The sequence below is a fragment of the Solanum verrucosum genome, unplaced genomic scaffold, assembly GCF_900185275.1.
Source record: "Solanum verrucosum unplaced genomic scaffold, falcon-dt-bn FXZP01000277.1, whole genome shotgun sequence".
In the NCBI taxonomy this organism is placed as follows: Eukaryota; Viridiplantae; Streptophyta; class Magnoliopsida; order Solanales; family Solanaceae; genus Solanum; species Solanum verrucosum.
The window spans coordinates 1778408-1798434 of NW_026019945.1; the positions used below are offsets into that span (position 1 = coordinate 1778408).

The 20027-nt window shown below is 32.0% G+C and overlaps 1 protein-coding gene across 3 annotated transcripts; it reads right to left on the reverse strand.

The window, feature by feature from the left end:
- Positions 1 to 59: 59 nt before the first annotated feature.
- Positions 60 to 16702, reverse strand: LOC125807641 (uncharacterized). 3 transcript variants are annotated; one of them, XM_049487379.1, is made up of 8 exons: positions 16192 to 16702; positions 6042 to 6058; positions 4473 to 4613; positions 4018 to 4386; positions 2962 to 3207; positions 1980 to 2072; positions 1502 to 1702; positions 60 to 608 (listed from the first exon to the last, which is right to left on the reverse strand). In XM_049487379.1, the coding sequence occupies exons 1-8, from the start codon at positions 16496 to 16498 to the stop codon at positions 393 to 395; spliced, it is 1590 nt and encodes a 529-aa protein (XP_049343336.1). In that variant the 5' UTR covers positions 16499 to 16702; the 3' UTR covers positions 60 to 392. The 3 variants fall into 3 exon arrangements, with proteins under 3 accessions (XP_049343336.1, XP_049343349.1, XP_049343343.1); XM_049487392.1 differs by lacking the exons at positions 1502 to 1702; positions 1980 to 2072; positions 2962 to 3207; ... (1 more) ...; positions 4473 to 4613; positions 6042 to 6058 and adding exons at positions 11709 to 11835; positions 12048 to 12248; positions 12445 to 12537; ... (1 more) ...; positions 14249 to 14614; positions 14707 to 14847 and having other exon boundaries at positions 60 to 481; positions 16175 to 16702; XM_049487386.1 differs by lacking the exons at positions 60 to 608; positions 1502 to 1702; positions 1980 to 2072; ... (2 more) ...; positions 4473 to 4613; positions 6042 to 6058 and adding exons at positions 11352 to 11835; positions 12048 to 12248; positions 12445 to 12537; ... (1 more) ...; positions 14249 to 14614; positions 14707 to 14847 and having other exon boundaries at positions 16175 to 16702.
- Positions 16703 to 20027: the final 3325 nt, after the last annotated feature.

Sequence of the window (20027 nt, forward strand, 5' to 3'; positions counted from 1 at the left end):
CATTGAAACAACTTTACTACAGAAAATTGAGTGTAGATCTCTGAAGTTTCGAAGGCATAAAAAATAAATAACATCCACTTAGAATACCAACTCATTTCCATATATACAAGTTCTTTTGGATTCATTTATCCAAAACTCGTTAAGTATAAATCTAAATTAAAATGTGGAACTTGTCAAGCTAGGATTCTGTCCTGTGCAACATTGATCAGGATGAATAGTAATACCAAACTTTGTACAAACTCTTAGATAAGAGCAATGTATATGAATATGGTCATCAGCAACCTTGTGCATTCTAGGAAATTGTACTACAAGTATACAACCTGAGAACTGATGAGTGAAAAACTATATGCTTCTAACCTTTGAGATTACGAGGATGATGTTGAAAACCGTTGTCAACAACTTTGTGGTCTGTAATATTTCGGAGGCATAGATGGGCATCTTTCATTCATATGGGGGTACAGATCCATACTATTGTATCCAGGTAGTTCCATCCGGTACTTTCCTCGAATTTGACAGAAAGGAAGCTTCACATTATCATCTGCCTTGCACCACTTCGGCAACCGGCTTGAATTGTTCTCGAAAAATTTGAGAGAGTAAGCATCTTTAATCTGCACTCCCAGCAATAAATACGTTACTTTTCGAACTCTAGAAGTTGAATCCAACATGAAACTTCCCCTGTGCTTTTCAATTAGATGAACCATCAGACCTCAGGGTCCAACAGCAAACAAGTAATGCAAGAATTGTAATTTTCTTTTTTCCGAATGATAAAAAAATGATGCAATTGTTTCACAAACATGAGCAATATTAAGATAGAGGATTGGATAACTTTCCAAGAATTGAAATACTTCTGGTTTAAAATTTGGTTCCTAACTTCCACATTTTTTGGCACCAAGATACTGAAAGGTATGCAAGAGTACAGTAAAAAAGTTCCTATTTTAGGGAAGTGGACAATGGACACAATGTTTAAACTTTAGACAACCCGAACAATACGTACACCAGTTTATTTGGAACTTAACAGAATTATAGCAAGGATTGACGAAAACATGTACTCCATCCCAATTTACGTGATGTAGTTTGAATGGATACAGAGTTAAAGAAATACAGGAAGACTTTGCAATGTACTAAAATACCCCTAAAATAAATGAATTTTTAAATAGACGAATACACTTTTGTAGACATTTTTCCAAATAAGTGGGACCCAACATGAGTAAAATAGTGTCATTAAACATTTGCCAAATAAGGAAATATGTCATTCTTTTTGAGATTGACTAAATAGGAAAGTGTCATATAAATTGGGACAAAGGGAGTATTTAGTAGGGATGTGAAGAATAATAGGAAGAACGAGTGCAAGATACCTCACTACACATACAGACATGTGAAACTCCCCACCCCCAACAAAAAGAAAACCCGCCATCCACAAAAAGGCAACCAAGAGAAAAGGAAAAGCAGTTTTAGATTCATCTAAGTTCATATCATGCAAATGCCCTGGAAACCAACTCACCGTGAATTCTGTAACCTGAATTGAGCTTGCAAGTTCACCAAATAGTCCTGCTTCCTTATACATCTCAAGAATAAAAGCAACACATGATGTCGACTTTCCATCACTATAAACCCAATCATCCTGCTCTGGAATAGCCAACAATTTGGCAAAAGAGAATCCACGCTTTTCAACTTCCACAAGAACATCAGGAAGACTAAGGTTCTGCATGGGACAATATAGATCAGCATGTAGTACTATATGTCAAGTCAGTGATAGAGGTCTACAGTAACTTAGTTTCGCTTGAGATATATGAGAGTTCACAAAGCAGAGTATATTTTCAGTATAACAATGGCTTTATGCCATCAATCTTTGTGAATACAGTATTCTAATCTTCTTTAAATAAGTTACTCAATCAGCTGCTTTAATAGTGTTTTGTCCACTGTTTTTATCTCAAAAAAACAGAATCATCTCATCAAATGTGATTATACAAAAACATAACCTTAGTTCCGAGTCGTTTGTTCAAGGCTTCATTCCACATGTTAGCAGCATATGCAGGCTGAAGTTGGTTCCAAACAGTCATGACAGAAGCAACCTGCACCAGACATCACAAAAACATCAGCAACAATTATGTAAAATAACAGGTTAATTTTTAATTAGCATGAATCTGTTTATTTTAAAAAATAAAAAATAAGAATAGGAAAGCGACAAATGGCTAAATCTCAATGGATCATGGTACCAAGTCCACTCTGCCACTTACAATTTGCAGGATACAGTAGCAGCTATTCAACATACAAAACCAAGTGCCACATGACCCACTTTATCTATAAATGCCTGTCATTTATACTTGCTTAATGCCATTATCATCTCTTCCCATCCCTCACCCTTCATCCTCGTAAATTTCTGATTCCAATTGCCTGTCTCATATCACAGAGAATAATTTCAAGCTCATTCATGACTCTACGGTGCTTCAAGTTTCTTACACCAAAACAAATACCATTTCAGCTCTCACGAGACATGAGATAATAACCGATCATCTATTCACTGCTTAAGCATCTCATGCATACTCTGTGGAGTTCTATAGAACACTTGACTCATAATAGAATGCTATAGCAGTGAAATGAAGCTCCATGAGAAGAAATTGATGATAAAATCAAGTTAAAATTCAAATGGGTATACCCTTATGGAAATCTTGATAATGTTCGATGCATGAAACCTGCGTGTGAAATGCACACATTTACCCCCACTTCATGTGCCAACAATATTATTTCATTAGCTGAGCAACTAAATATGCTGAGGTCTACGTTACCCTCTCTTACTAATTATGTTTATTTGTGAGGACATAATTCAGTACAGAACAACTCTGACTATAGTCGCAAAGCAGAGGAATCAGGAAGCAGAGGACTGTACGAAAGAAAGCAGCTTCGAAATAATGCTGTAAGCACAAAATTGGCAAGACTGTAATATGAAATAATATGCATTACCAGATTAGCATCCAAGGGTGAGGGGTAATTTCCATCGACTGTGTCTATCCAGCTAAATATTAAGTTGTGGAAACCATAAGGCATGCCTGTCATGCTTTTTGCATATTCCCAAGCAGCAGTTTCATTAAACTTGGCACGGAGGTCAGGGTGCAAAGGGAGCAATGCAATATGTGGATTGGAATCATCTTTTGTCAACTCAAATTCCCACCACTCTTCCCAAGGCAATAGAGCAATAACATCTTCTCCCTGAAAGAAAATGTGGACAATGAAATTGGTGCAAATATGGTATAGAGATTACATTATTAAGTATATGGTCATTCATGCTTAAAGTTTTTCTTATATCTTCAACCTCCCCCAAGGTGCCTGGGCCGAGTCAAATACCCAGAACTACAACACACAGACCTTCCTTTCAAGTTGTTAATGCCTTGGATATAGTGCTGTGTCTATTGCATGCCACAAGTTGCTATCAAGTTAGTTGCGCTTTAAGTTTGTGCAAATGTTGAATAAGGGTCATATTAATATGATACTCATACAACGTGATATTTTAAGCCAACATTGTAATAATCATATCCTTGTCAAAAATAAAATAAAATTGTAATAATCATACTGATATCTATAGCTGTATACGCCACAAAATGTGTCACTTGAGGCTTGCGAGACCACAATCACAAACTTGAGATGTTTTTTTCCTTAAGTTTGCTGATTTGAATATCACTCTTAGCCCTTTAATTAACTGTTCCAACGTGTATCATTTTTTATCTCTTTCTTTTTTATTCATTTGAGATAGAGCCCTTTATTCCCTAAAAGTTTGATTCGCTATCAATGCTCCTTATTACTTTGTCAAAAATCCAGAATTCCCTAAACATAAAGCTTGAAGTTTTCAAGAAACACGAACGAGAAAGTACAAAAGAGATGAGATAATATTCTCTATCTGATTCTCCTTCTAATCTTCAATTTCTTTATTGCGTAGCAGACATTGCCCTTGCTCCCCATTATAAGAAAGAGTAAACACCAAATAACAATATAATGTGAAAACAAAATAGTTTAGGACTCTACCTTATCATTCTCATTTCCAGATTCGCCAACCCATAGTTTTCCTTCGGAGTCTCTCAAGCAAACAGCAGAATGGCCAGCATAAGCTCCTGATACCCATTTCTCTAAAGTCTCAAAACCACCCCAACGACCTCTAATTTTTGATATTGCAAGAAAATCTCCAGAATGTATGTCATCAGTATTAGTAAGGTTGGTAACCCATGGCTGCGGACGTTTTTCAAATGAAGAACCCATATGTTTCTTGAGAAAACCAATATTTGAGTTCTCACCCCATCCAGTGTTCGAGAACAAAGGAAGAACATCCCATAGTGCTGAAAGGGTTCCTAACATTCCTGCTTGCATTAGGAAAATTGAGATACCTTTATGTTTGACCTGTTTCAATTTTATTCCATTAGTATCATGAATTATGCTTAAATTAGTGCCCTTCTAACTTCATTTAAGAAATGATTGGGACTCACATATTCTAACTCAGCCTGAGACTCCCACTCTTTGATTTCAAGAGTATGTTCACGAGACAATACGTAGTAGTCCCATGTTACACGATATGGGGTTGCAAAGATGTAAAGGTCCATACATGTCCAACTGTGTGCATTGCTCACCTGCAAAATATTTTAATTTGAATACACACATTGATATATAGAGAAGTAAAAGAATCCCACTGATAAAGCAATGACATTAAAATGGGAACTCTTTCCATCCAAGCACTGAAAAAGAAGGCACAAAAAGTAATATAAAGCAGATAAAATATCCAATTTATAATTTTCCTCAATAATCTATCCATATACTATGCAGAGAACAAATCATATTATTAATAACACATACGCCATACGGATTTGGCCTTCCAAAATGTTTCCATTCTCAAAAAACACCATAACATAGGTATTTCAACATATCTGAGCTACAGTTTCAACTAAATATTACCAACATACATAGTCAATGCAAAGACTGGGATTCTGTAGAAGAATAGTTCTCGTCCACAGAGTTCAGGTAAGTTTCAATGAATATTAGTCAGATACAAGTCACCTTTTAGAGTTACCCACGAAGAGAAGTAGAGCAAAGAATCAAGATTAGGTTTACTTCCACCCATTTTTCCACATCTATCTGGCTACCAATCAAGAGATTTCAAATAGCAAAGGATAATCAGGACCAGCAGCGAATCATCCAGATCAATATTCCCCGTAAATATACTCAAAAAGAAAATATACTAAGCACAATCAATGAATCAATAACTATGTCTCAATCCCAGCTAATTGTGTACAGCTATATGAATCCTCTACATCCATTCCGCTCCATCTGTATTTCAAGGCAAATTATTGATTCTCTTCTCTAAATCAAGAGGATCTCATATTTATACAAGTCTCTAACCATACTATAATTCTACTGGTAAACACCATACCTAAGTGTAACACTAACAATTAATCATAATAGAAAAATACTAAAAGAACAAGTAAAAATATTTCATTTTTCACATCCAATTTACCAAAAGAAACAAAACGAAGTACAGATCTACGGTACTATTTACGAGTTCACGTGAACCCAACAGCTTTTGCCCGAGCCCTGCATATGTAATAAGAAATCCACCAAATATCCATAAATATTTGACCATGAACCTAGTTATTACTGTATATTAACTTGAGTTCGTTAGGGAACCCATAAAATTCAAATCTTGGATCCACCTTAATCCTCAAACTCCCCAATAAAGAACCATATTGACTTATAAGCTATAACTGTCAAAAAGCTCTTCTTTGGTATAAGGTTGCACTCAATCAATAAACACATATCCAATAACTTCTACATAATACAGATACAACAAAACAATATGAAATTTCAAAAAATAGCTATAGCAAGTAGTTACTTGAACGGGGAAATCTCAGTAGCTCAATTGGTTGACTAGCTAAACTTTCACCAGGGCAAAGATTCAATTCCCCATCTTGTAATCCCCTTCCCTTACCCCTACACCTACCCCCAAATATATATTTTTTTAAAGTAAGTACTTGAATAAATAGCAAGATAGATTTGGGGAAAACCTTGATATGAAGGGTTCCTCCACCAAATTGACTATTAGATTTGTTGTGAAGCTCCAACCAAGCAATATTCTTGAAAAAGCAAGCACCTTTCCACTCCAGTGTATTATTCCCTTCAATTGAAGCAACCCCAACAAAAGTGGGCATGATATCCACTGCACTGTAAAGGGAGTTTAGTATAGGCCATGAAACTTGTCTTGGTAATAAAGGCAAAACATCTTTTGGATGAAATGGTGTTTTAAACCCATGAATCTGCCATGACAAAAACTGAAAAAGGAACAAGAAAGTGATAAAGCTGTGATTTTTCAAGATTACAGCCATGGAAGTCTTCTATGGAAGCCTTGTTTGTTCAATATCAAGAAAATTGTTGGACTCTAGAGAGCTCATAGAAAATGGATTTTTTCACCATTTACATGAAAATTTGCTTACGTGAAGATCTTTTCCAGTTTTATTTATTTCGATTTTTTTATGAGAAAATGACAAAAATGGTCGTTTGAGCATATGTACATTGAAAATACTTTTTTTGTTGATAAAGTAAAAGAGACCTTGTCTTTTAAACTGATTAATAAATTAAGACAAATAAATTGAAACGAGATTTAACAAAAATAAGCTGAAATAAAGATTTATCATAAATATCAAATAAGTTTTATCGGATTCTAAAATATGCAATATAATAAAATGTACTAATAACTTTTAGGTACTTTTTAAGTCAAAATAATTTTTAAAGCTGGTGTTTAGGTGAAATTAGAAACTTGTTTATAAATATTTATGATTTTTGACTTATAAGTTTTTTCTTTTTTGAAATCATAGAATAATTTGTAGCTGCTACAACCTTTACCACAATCCTTACCGTGACTATGTGGTGAATTTATAAGTTATAAGTAAAAAATTAATATAAATTACACATCAAAAAGCTACACTGAACTTTAAAAATTAATAAAAATAATAGAAATTACAAAAATGGTAACAAATGTAAGTTCCAAGTTCCTTTACCCGGTAGTTTTTGATAAATCTAACAGGCAAAATTAGGTAAATGTTTGACGGTACTAAAGTTACTAATAGCTTTTAGGTACTTTTAAGTCAAAATAATTTTAAAAGATGTTTGCTAGTGTTTAAGTGAAATTAAAAACATGTTTATACACATTTATGATTTTTGACTTATAAGATTTTTCTTTTTTGAAATTACAGAATAAATCATAACTGCTACAATTTTTACCACAGCCTTTACCCTTCGGGTGAACACTTTGTGGTGAACATATAAGTTATAAGCCAAAAAATAATATAAATTACACATCAAAAAGCCACACTAAACTTTAAAAATTAATAAAAATAATAGAAATTACAAAATGGTAACAAATGTAAGTTCCAAGTTCCAACTATTTTTTATCCCCATAGTTTCTGTTAAATCTAACAGACAAAATTAGCTAAATGTTTGACGGTACTAAAAATATTAACTTCTGAATAAATTTAAAGGACTGAAACTGTTCAATATATATTAAAAGAAACTATTTTAACTCTAGTCTTAAATATAAGGAACTATTTTTGTCATTTTCTTAGTGTTGATAATATTTTATTTAATTAGTTATTTATCTCAATCAATAGGATATATTTTATTGCTTTAATATAATAAATAATTTTTTATCCTGGAAAAAAGGGATTTTTTTCTTAATTTTATTTTCCTTTGTTTTAAATTTTTGTCAATTTCGTTTTCGTCTATAATACGTAATAGTGATAGAAAAGAAAATTCCTCGAATATACTAATAACAAATATTTCATCATCGTCAGTATTGATCACGTAATTTTGCATTTACGCAAGTTCAAGAAAAAAAAAAAGTTCGATACATACTAAAATTAAAATAATAATTTAAAATATGTTGTGACATTTTAATCGTCATGAGTTATGGTGAAATGGTTGAAATTTCTTCAGCCTTAAATCTTAATCAAAGTTCTTGTGTTTAAACTCTTAGGAATGAAAGAAAATATGTTAGGAGGTCCGACCCCAAAAATGAACTTGCAGTGTGTGATCCGAATTGGATCTGGCTCCCCTCCATTACCCCTTTTCTCCATTTCGTTAAGTGCACGTCTAGATTAGAGACATGCGTCATATTTAAAGTTTAAAAGTCAAGATTATATCATATGAATACATATCATAACCATAGTTAAGTCAATTAATTTTAGAAAACTATTCTTCAAATTTGGTAAGAATTACAATATATTTCATACAAAATTTGATATTTATTAACATCTTTAATTTCATCTTATATTTTTAATTTACAATTTAATATTTAAATACAAAAATATAATATGAAATTAATGATTATAACTCAAAAGTCACTCAACTATTGATATTTTACTTAGAAAGTCACTCAACTATTGATATTTCACTTAAGAAGTCACCCAATCAATTAATTTTATTTTTTTTGTTGTTGAAATCTAATTTTATTATAAGAAATAAGAAGATATCTATTTTATTTATCTTACTAATCCACTCCAATTATTTAATTATATATATATATATATATATATATATATATATATTTTGAAAAACATATTGTAGCAATAGACAAAAAAAATCATTTTCCGTTCTAGCAATTGTTTAGTAGAATTAAATAAGCTGAAAAATGATCCAAAAAAAAAGGATAACGTTGGAATTGATCAGAAGTAATTAAGAAGTAATCAAAAGAACGCACAATAACAATCTTTTATCATTTAAAAATAATTGGTTTAAAACTAAAAATTTACAATTTAATATTTAAATACAAAAATATAATATGAAATTAATGATATTAATAAATATCAAATTTTGTATAGAATATATTGTAATCCTTACCAAATTTGGAGAGTAGTTTTTTAAAATTAGTTGACTTAACTATGGTTATGATATTTGCTAATATAATATAATCTTTACCTTTAAACTTTAAATATGACACATGACTCTAATCTAGACGTGCACTTGACGAAATGGAGGGGAGCCAGATCCGAATTATAATTTAGTGTAGGGGCAAAATGACAGTTCAATTTTGCATTTTAAAGCTTCCTACTTTTTATTATACTAGTCTCTGGACACGCGCAACTCCCATGCATCAATAATTAAACACTCTTATAAAGTTAAATAAATATTATATTTTAAAATGTAATACCAACTTAACCTCAACCAATTCATCTTACTATTTGCTTCCTTTAAAAATAAGGGTGAAATTATAACATTATAATATTAGATCGATCCTACGCATGACTTTAACGCAATTAACCAAATCTTGCATGTATAATTTATAAAAAAAACCACGAAATATTGAATCAAATGAATTTGGTTCATGTAAATATAAGGTAATCAAACTTAGTCATTGTAGAACAATGTAGAAGTCATACTTGATATTTCTGACTTTATGAATTCATCTTCCTCTAAATTCTTTTAGGTGTTTCTAAATAAAGTGAAGAAACCTAACTTGCTATACACTTTATTGTTACTCTCAAATCATAAATTAATTTAGTTGGTTTATTAAAAAAAAAAAAATTCATACCAACTTCAAAAATTAAATGCAAAAAATATCGTTATTAATTTAAAAGCAAAACAATCATTTGGATAAATAAAAAATAAAATAGTTTAGAGTATTAGATAAATTTTTTTTTAAAATGTTCAATTAGTATGCATTAAGTAAAAAAGGTTTATTTTAATTCACCAAATAATTTCATAGCATTCAAATAGATTATGAAGTTGTTTTTACCTAGAACTCCATCCTAAATTTTTCTGTTTTTGTCTCTTTTCTCTTCATCTAGATTCGTGAATATAGACACCTTAACTATTGATTAGTTTAAGCAAAAACAAAATAAAATTAAAAAATAAAATCCTCTCTTGTGTCCATTTGTATTTTCAAAACATTAGTTGTGAACATAATAAGTATAATTATTAGTAATTAGTCGAGAATACCAAAATTACTCCAAGCCAAATAGCACCGAATACATTGCAAGGCAATATGTATAGTGATTTTACATTTCTACACAAAATAGTAACAAGAAATTCCAGAAAGAGAAACAATCATAAATAAAGAATTAGAATTGAAACAATCCTTTGTAATTTGAAAAATCTTAAAACAAACAATAGAGATGGAAAAAGAATGATCTTTACCATAAGAGTACGTAGAAATGCTAGTGGAAGAATTCAAGATGACAAATTTGTCTTTGATAGTGATATATATTGATTTAGTTACAACTCTTCATATTCTTTAATTCAAGATTAAAAGGGGGAAAACCTTGATCAAAATTGAATAGTTTGATCCAACAGATCTAGCTCATATTGACGACTCTAATTTTATTAAATAGTTTCATACTTTCATTTCTATCCATCAAGAGGATATATTTTATTGCTTCAACTTTTACATAATAATTTTTTATCCAGGAAAAAAATGATTTTTTTCTTAATTATTTTCCTTTGTTTTTAATTTTTTGTCAATTTACGTTTTCGTCTATATTACCTAATAGTGATAGGAAAGAAAGTTCCTCGAATATACTTGTAACAAATATTTCATCATCATCAAAATTGATTACGTAATTTTGCTTTTACGCAAGTTCAAGAAAAAAAAAAATGTTCGATACATGCCAAAAATAAAATGATAATAAAAAAGAACTTAATAATTTAAAATATGTTGTGACATTTTAATCGCCATGAGTTATGGTGAAATGGTTGAAATTTCTTCACCCTTAATCAAAGTTCTCGTGTTTAAACCCTTAGGAATGAAAAAGAATATATTAGAAGGTCCGACCCCAAAAATGAACTTGCAGTGTGTGATCCGAATTTAGTTAGGTTTCAATATAACTGTAAAAAATCAAGTGGGAAATCATAACTCTGGATTAAACCGAGTTTCAATATGGATAATGAACGTCGAATAGAAAATCATAACTTTGAATTGAGTATTGCTCTAATATGACTAACAAACACTAAGTGAAAAATCATAACTCGGTAAATAGATGAATTTTCTAAAGTAGATATTGAACATCAAATAGAAAATTATAACTTGAAATATCGATTTCAGATAAATCACAATCGTTATAATAAAATATTGTTATTTATACATGAATGGAGTTGACTTGCACTTGTTGGCCAAAAAGGCTTCGGTCGTTGCTGTGAACAGTAAAAGATGTTAGTATTTCCAAACTGTTTGGAATTGAATGAATAAGCAAATACAAATATCAGTGAACTAGCTTACGTGCACCTCAACTAATTCCACGGTTACGTGCTACCTGCTACAAGTTCTTCGGGATTCATTTTCCCGATTTCGTTCCATAAAAAACGAAATAACAACAACATACTCAGTATAATAAAAACTAAGGAAATTGTCAAATTTTGTACAAACTCTTGAATAAGAGCAACATAAATGGCTAATAGCAACCTTAGCTTGTATATCCTAGGCATTGTACAACTCCTCGAGAATTGCTCGATGAGTGAAAACTACATGCGATATGTTTGTTGAAGTGTGTGACCATCTCGTCTAAATGCTTAAGCTGTTAGAAGAAGCTGACTTGTATTTATGTTTTCAACAATACTGACCTCTGATACTTACAGAGGAAGATAGGGAAAACCTTGTCAACAACCTTGAGGTCTGTAGTATTTCGGAGGCATAGATGGACATCTTTCATTCATATGGGGATACAGATCCATACTGTTGTATCCAGGTAGTTCCATACGGTACTTTCCTCGAATTTGACAGAAAGGAAGCTTCACAGTGTCATCGGCATTGCACCATTTTGGCAACCGGCTTGAATTGTTTTCAAAAAGGTTGAGAGTATAAGCATCTCTTATCTGCAGTTCCAACAATAAACGACATCAATTCCTGAAACTCTAGAACTGGAGTCCGACATAGAAAGATAACTTTGTTAGAAGAGACATACATGCTAAACAGAAAAGGCGAAAAGGCAGTTTCAGATTCATCAAGTACATGACCGAGGCAAATGCCGAAGAACCAACCTAATCAGGAAACAGAGAATGCTTCAAAAGCTATCGGACAAACTCACCGTGAATTCTGTAACCTGAATTGAGTTTGCAAATTCACCAAACAGTCCTCCTTCCTTGTACATTTCAAGAATAAAAGCAACACATGATGCTGACTTGCCATCGCTATAAACCCAATCATCTTGCTCTGGAATAGCCAACAATTTGGCGAAAGAGGATCCACGTTTTTCAACTTCAACAAGTATATCGGGAAGACTAAGGTTCTGCGTGGAACAAAATGGAACAGCATTCAATATTGAATTTTATGTCAATCTTTGTAATTACGGAATCTGATCCGCTTTAAAAAGCTATTAAATGAGAAACATATTATACCAAACAGCTGCTTCAAGAGTATTTTGTCCACTAATTGCCTCAACTTAAAGAGGCATTTCATGAAAGTGACTAAAATATATATATAACCTGAGTTCCGAGTCGTTTGTTTAAGGCTTCGTTCCACAAGTTAGAACCATATTCAGGCGCTATTTGGTTCCAAACAGTCATGACAGAAGCCACCTGCACCACCCAGCCATGTTTGTTAACAACAATAACAAGAAGTAACATGTAAATTTCATATCACAAAAACATACAGTAGCAGCTATCTATAACACAAAAGCCAAGTACCACAATTACTCACGTTTATCTACAAAATGCCTGTCATTTCTACTTCTTGTAACTTGTAAGTGCCATTGTTCCTATTCTTATCCCTCACCCTTCATCATCATCAACTTTCTAATTTCAATTGTCTAACATGATATCTCGTAGCGTAATTTCAACCTCACAAATGATCATACAGTACTTAAGTTTTTTACAGTAAAATAAAATTTATTTTCAGCTCTCACGAGACACTAATCCAATCAAATATTTACTGCTTCAGCACACATGCATAATTATGTAATTATATGGAACACGTGAATCAAAATAGCATGTTTCTAGCAGTCAAATGAATCTTCATGGATTCACTGACAACATCACACTAAGATTCAAAACAGCCCCATATGGATATCTAAATAGTGTTCAGTAAACCCTTCGGGGTGGCCCAGTGGTTTGGGCTTGGGACTTCCATGTTGGAGGTCTCTAGTTCGAAACCCCTTGCCAGCGAAAGCAAGGGGTTTGCTTCTGGGTCGAGCTCGTCGCACTGGGCTTGCCTAGTGCGGGTTACCTCTCCTATGTGGTTTGCGAGCTATTGCATAGGAGCAGGGGGTTTTACCCTGCGCGCACCCAAAGGATAGTGGCTGTGGGTTTCCCTTGTCATAAAAATAAATAAATAGTGTTCAGTACATGAAACCTGCAGCTATGAGACCTAAAATAGTTCGAGGCCTCTGTTATTTCAATATAACTCCCAAAGATTGCTCAATAGTCTGTGTATGAAATCAAAGCATTTCATCAAATTTCACTTCATGTGCCCAGCGAAATTACCGCATTAGCTGATCAACCAATATTCAGGTCTAAGTTAGCTGTTTGTTGTGATTATCTTTTTTATTTTTTGATAGGACATAGTTAGCCTAAGCAGAGATGACAATACTCGCAAACCAGAGGATTTACTAAGTAAGGGTATGTATGGACCACCTTCAAGATAATAGGTCAAACAAAAAAATGGCAAGACAAAAATAGCATGCACTACCAGATGAGCATCCACGGGTGGTGGGTAATTTCCATCAATTGTGTCTATCCAGCTAAATATTAGGTTGTGGTAACCATAAGATTTTCCTGCCATGCTTCGTGCATATTCCCAAGCAGCAGTCTCGTTAAACTTGGCTCGGAGATCAGGGTGCAAAGGCAGCACTGCAATATGTGGATTGGTGTTGTCTTTTGTCAGCTCAAACTCCCACCATTCATCCCATGGTAATATAGCAATCACATCTTCTCCCTTGAATGGAAGCACAAAGAACAACATTGGTGCAAAAATTAGTCATTTAACAATGAAATTTACTGGGAATTATGAATTTGAATTCTCAATGTTTGTAAATTCCTGTCTGGATGATTGTTAATTTTGTAAGATAACGTGCTAAACTACAGGAAGAGAAGCAAATGTGATGTTAATCAATAACATTTTAACACTATTAAAGACTAGAGGAACACAAGATTTTGGGAACAACGAGTTAAACATCATCAGAAAAATATAATTTAAAAATTCCAGCTGTGTCATCCTTCTTCTTTTTTGGGTTGGTTGGGAGCAATTTCCAAGGAATAACATCATGTGGAAACAAAATAGTTAAACCACCACCTTGTCATTATTATTTCCAGATTCGCCAACCCATAGTTTTCCTTCAGCGTCTCTCAAGCAAACAGCAGTATGGCCTGCATAAGAACCTGTTGCCCATTTCTCTAAAGTCTCAAAAGCGCCCCAGGTACCTCTAATTTTTGATATAGCAAGAAAATCTCCAGAATGAATGTCATCAGTTGTAAGGTTTGTGACCCACGGCTGTGGACGTTCTTCAAATGAAGCACCCATATGTTTCTCTAGAAAATCAATATTTGACTTCTCGCCCCATCCATTATTGACGAACAAGGGGAAAGCATTCCATATTGCTGAAAGGGTTCCTAACATTCCTGCTTGCAATAGGAAAATGGACACCCCTCTATTTTTTACCTGTTTCAATTTAGTTGATCCATTAAACTATAACAAATGTACGCTTAGATCAATGACCAATGAGAATCATTTATGAAACGCTGGTGACTCACATATTCTAACTCAGCTTCAGACTTCCACTCTTTGATTTCAAGGGTATGTTCACGAGACAAAAAGTAGTAATCCCATGTTACACGATATGGGGTTGCAAAGATGTAAAGGTCCAAACATGTCCAACTGTGTGCATTGCTCACCTACATAATATTGTAACAGAAATACAAATATAAATATAAGAAGTACAAAACCTCAGTGTGATCAAGCATTGACACTAAAATCGGAACACTTTCCATCCAAGCATTAAAAAGAAACATGCCATACTAATAATGTATACAGATTTTGCATTCCAAAACATTTGCATTCTAAATATAGAAGAAAAATCATTCATTACATGAAGTCCAGTAACATCTGCATTTGCAACTTCTCCAAGCTCAAGATGGTTGCCACTAAATACGGGCAACATATAATGAACGCAAAGTGTCTAAAGGATGGGTTTTGCAAAAAGATACCTCTTGTCCATAAGCATTCAGTAAGTACTGAATTATATTAGTGGGATAAAACTCAACGTTTGTTGCTTGCCATGAAGAGAAGTAGAGCAAAGGATCAAGATTAGTTTAACTTCCATAAAATGTTTCCATCAATCTGGTAACTAAATCAATAGATATCTAACAAAAAAAAGGAACTTTCAGAGAAGCTCCAAGGACTCATTAAGCTAACTAATTCCAGGAATCACCTAAAGATTAAGGGCAGCCCAATCCTCCAAGCTCCCACTATCTACGGAGGTCTACTGTACACAACCTTAATGCATGCATGACCTCCTAATCCCATGACAACTTCCACCACTGTTTCAAAGGCTCCCAAAAGATCAACACAAAAAAATGCTAAACAAGGGGAAAACAATTTCACAATTCACGACCCAATTAACAATGAATAGCTTTGAATTAGGCCCAACATCATTCCCAAACTCTACATATAATACACATGGACAAGAACTTCTATACAAGAAAAACAACTACAAGATACAGGAAAACAATATGAAATATGAAAAACAGCTATTGCAAGTTGTATGTTGCAGGGCCAGAGGTAGAGTATAGTATAAATATTCGACATAGTGCATAAATACATACTCAAATTTGACCTCAGCTGGCAAGATAAGCACTCCAACTTAGAATATGCACATCTACACACCTCAACTCGCCCTCCACTATATCAGTTGAACACTCCAAATTACAAAATAATCATCTAAACACCCCCAAAATTTATGTGACACATCAATATCAGGTGTCCACTAGACACAATACGAACGAATTGGAGTGTTTAGTTGTCCAACCAAGTTAAGGTGTCTACTTGATAGCCACTATGCCTAACCCAACCAATAACTAATAAGAGCTATGTGTTAAAAGTGTCATTTCAAAACTCATAAACTTCAAATCGCGACTCCGCATCTAGTCACTTTATTGAGCCACAACAGCACCAACACCCAAATAAAAAGAAAACAATACCAAAATTAGATTTGGGGAAAACCTTGATATGAAGGGTACCACCACCAAATTGACTTTTAGATTTGTTGTGAAGCTCCAACCAAGCAATATTCTTGAAAAAGCAAGCACCTTTCCACTCCAATGTATTATTCCCTTCAATTGAAGCAGCACCCATAAAAGCAGGCAACAGGTCCACAGCACTGTGAAGAGAATTGACAATAGGCCAAGATACCTGTCTTGGTAACAGAGGCAGAATATCTTTTGGATGAAATAGTGATTCATACCCATTTATCTGCCGCCATGGACAGAAACAACAGAGGAACAATACTGTGATTAACAAGCAGTGATTTTTCAAGTTTACAGCCATGGATGAAGCTTCTTTGTTTTGGGAGTGTCAGCTTAAAAAGACAATTTTTTTAATTTTAATAATGGTGATATTGAGATCAATGATAAAAGTTGTTGATTGATACAATTTCAGATTATTCAGTGAATATTCTGTTTGACAAGAAGAAATAATACAGATAGAGAGCTGATTGATTTTGTTTTCTACACAAATACAAATAAATCACAATTGACTGGAGAGAGTTCTTGTGAAAAATATTTTTCAAACAAATATAAATGAAAGTTAATGTGAAAAAATAATTCTTTTTCTACCCGATATTCGTATTTAAGTTAGATTATTCTAAATTAGCATCTTATAAAATTCCGTTCAAAAAAGCGGGGATCCCAATCAAGATTTTGTTCATAATAAAAACTCAAACTCAAAATCTAACTCATTCTACGCACCACATTCATTAATAATAAAAAAAATAGTTTTAACACAGTGAGATTGAGCTCAGGGAATATGCCGAAATGGTAATCTGATTTATCAAAAAAAAAAAAAAAGTGGGTCAACGGGACCACCACTGAATATGCAATTAATAGTTTTCAAATAATTTAAGTTTAATTAAGTATTTACTTATAAAATCTTCAAATTTTCTAAAATGAGATTTATATAGTAATTGTAAAATAAGTAAAAAGTAATATATGTTACAATAATTAATAAATTCAAAATATTTAAAAAATATATGAAAAATTTACAGTAAAAAATAAACTTGTTTGAATCTTAAAATAAAAAATGTGTCACATAAATTGAGATAGAATGTGTAATAAATTCTAACTTTTTATAAATACATATTTATGACATAATTTTCAAAAAATTCATTGGTCAATAATAAAAATACTTAGTTACTATTTAATATAATTTTTTACATAATATAGATAGTCTCTTAATGTGGAGTATAGTCTTAACATGAAGTTTTTCTTTTAAAAAAAAAATCATAACTTATGAATTCATTTTTACATTTACAAAATTTGGAAATTAAGATTTGAAATTTCAAATTATCACCTTTTTTTTTTTGAATAAATTGAAATTATAATCATAATCTCAAATCATATGCCAAACACAATGTAAATTTTTATAAATATATTTTTCACTTATTCATAATTAAGTGATTTGACTTTTCATTTTAATTTTTACTCCCTCTCCACTTTTATTTGTGGATCTACTATAGTAAAAAAATAAATATATGTTTACTATTTTTAAATTTGAAAAGCTAAAAGATAATTTATTATTTTATACATAAAAGATAGAGAGCTGATTGATTTTGTTTTCTACACAAATACAAATAAATCACAATTGACTGGAGAGAGTTCTTGTGAAAAATATTTTTCAAACAAATATAAATGGAAGTTAATGTGAAAAAATAGTTTTTTTTCTACCCGATATTCGTATTGAAGCTAGATTATTTTGAATTAGCATCTTATAAAATTCCGTTCAAAAAAGCGGGGCTCCCAATCAAGATTTTGTTCATAATAAAAACTCAAACTCAAAATCTCGAAAAGAACTCTCATTCTACGCAGCACATTCATTAATTATAAAAAAAATAGTTTTAACACAGTGAGATTGAGCTTAGGGAATATGCCAAAATGGTAATCTGATTTATCCAAAAAAAAAAAAAGGTGGGTCAACGGGACCACCACTGAATATGCAATTAATAGTTAAATGACTTATAATATTTAATAGTAGTATAGTAAAATTAATATTTTATTTATTATTTTTTTTTAAAAATGTGTTTAGTTAAATCTAAACAAATAAACATGAATGGAGGGAATAAACTTCAATAGTTTGATATAAATATTTGATACAAAAAGTATTTATCGTGATATAATATATCGCCCACTCCCTATCCCATTATTTTTTTTTTTGGCATAATACATAAATTGGACCCTAAACTTGGCTTCAAATTTTAAGTATGACCTCTAACTTTTATAGTGCACAAGTAGACACTTTAACTATCCAATTCTTAAATAAAAAAACACACGAATCCAATAGCCAAATTGTGTGATATACAAACGCTCGTACGTGGCTGCCACGTAATTAAGAAATTACACGTATTTTATAATTAAAAAAAGAAGAAATTAAAATACAAAAGGGTAGGGTCGTATTTTCTTTTCCCAATTTGCTCGATTTTCACTCAACATCACCGGAGCCCTAGCCCTAATTTCTTTGCAAATCAAAGTAAAATTGTGAAGATTTGTGGTCAAAGTTCTTATCTTTTGGATGTTTATGTGTTGTTCTTCCTCAATTTAGTCTAGTTATGTTAATTTTTGCTTTTTGAAAGTTTATTTTTGGTAGAAGCTGTCACCATGAATGTAAATTCACTTTTTTTTATACCCGAATTATTTGCAGACCAAGAAATCTTCATTATAGCTCTTTTTACACAATGACAAAAAAAATTAGAAGCCATTACATAAAAAACGACCAGAAATTGTGCACAAAAAGAGAAAAAAAGCTTGAGTACTAGAATTAGGAAGAAGAAGAAGAAGAAAAATGGGATTTTGATTTGAAAAAAATAAAGATATATTTAAAAGGGATTCATTAAGGGTAAAATTGTCATTTCCGCTTTTTTTTTTTTTTACCGTTGTGGGCCTCGAAAAATACCCCTGGTGCGCCTGAATTGCGTCTCAATCACGCGTTATGCCAGGTTGGATTCGCGTGTTTTTTTGTTTAAGAATTGGATAGTTGAAGTGCCTACTTGTGCACTTTGAAAGTTAGAGATCATACTTAAAATTCGAAGCCAAGTTTATGGTCCAATTTATGTATTATACTTTTTTTTTAACGACCTATTTGTTACGTTGAGGTATAATACATAGTCTTTTAATTAACTTGTTCAATTTCCACTTAAGAATTAATATATATACTGAATATTTTACTCACAGACGTAATGAAATAGTTTGAAGTCAAAATTAATGCATCCAAAGATTATAGTTTTAATTAACACGTAATGATTAGTGTACCAATCAAACCCATCAAATAAGTAGTTGTTTACAAATTTTATCTTGTTTTTCTTTTTCCAATTGGTGTCATGTCCGAATTTGTTTGTCATCCTGATTCATTTGAATTTATGACGCGTGATCAGTGGCGGATCCAGAATTTAGAGTTCGTGGGTGCCAAATAGACTTATCGATTAAATTAATTTTATATTTGATTACATTATTAGTCTTTTCGATATATATCACAAATCAATCAATAAAATATAAATAATAAGATATTACAAATCCACACTCCACACTAAAAGCATGAAGTTAACAAATTTAAAACTTTCAATAATATTACTAATATTATAAATATTCATCATTCATATACAATTGTCCTCGACAAGTTTTCATATTCTGAAAACGATCGATAATAACATCATTACTAACATTTATAAATACATCACGCTCTATATAACACACTATACAATCATTTAACTATTGATTACCAATACTATTCCGCACTTCATTTTTTATGTGCTTCATTGACGAAAATGCTCTTTCCACAGTTGCCGTAGCAACAGGTAAAATCAAAGTCA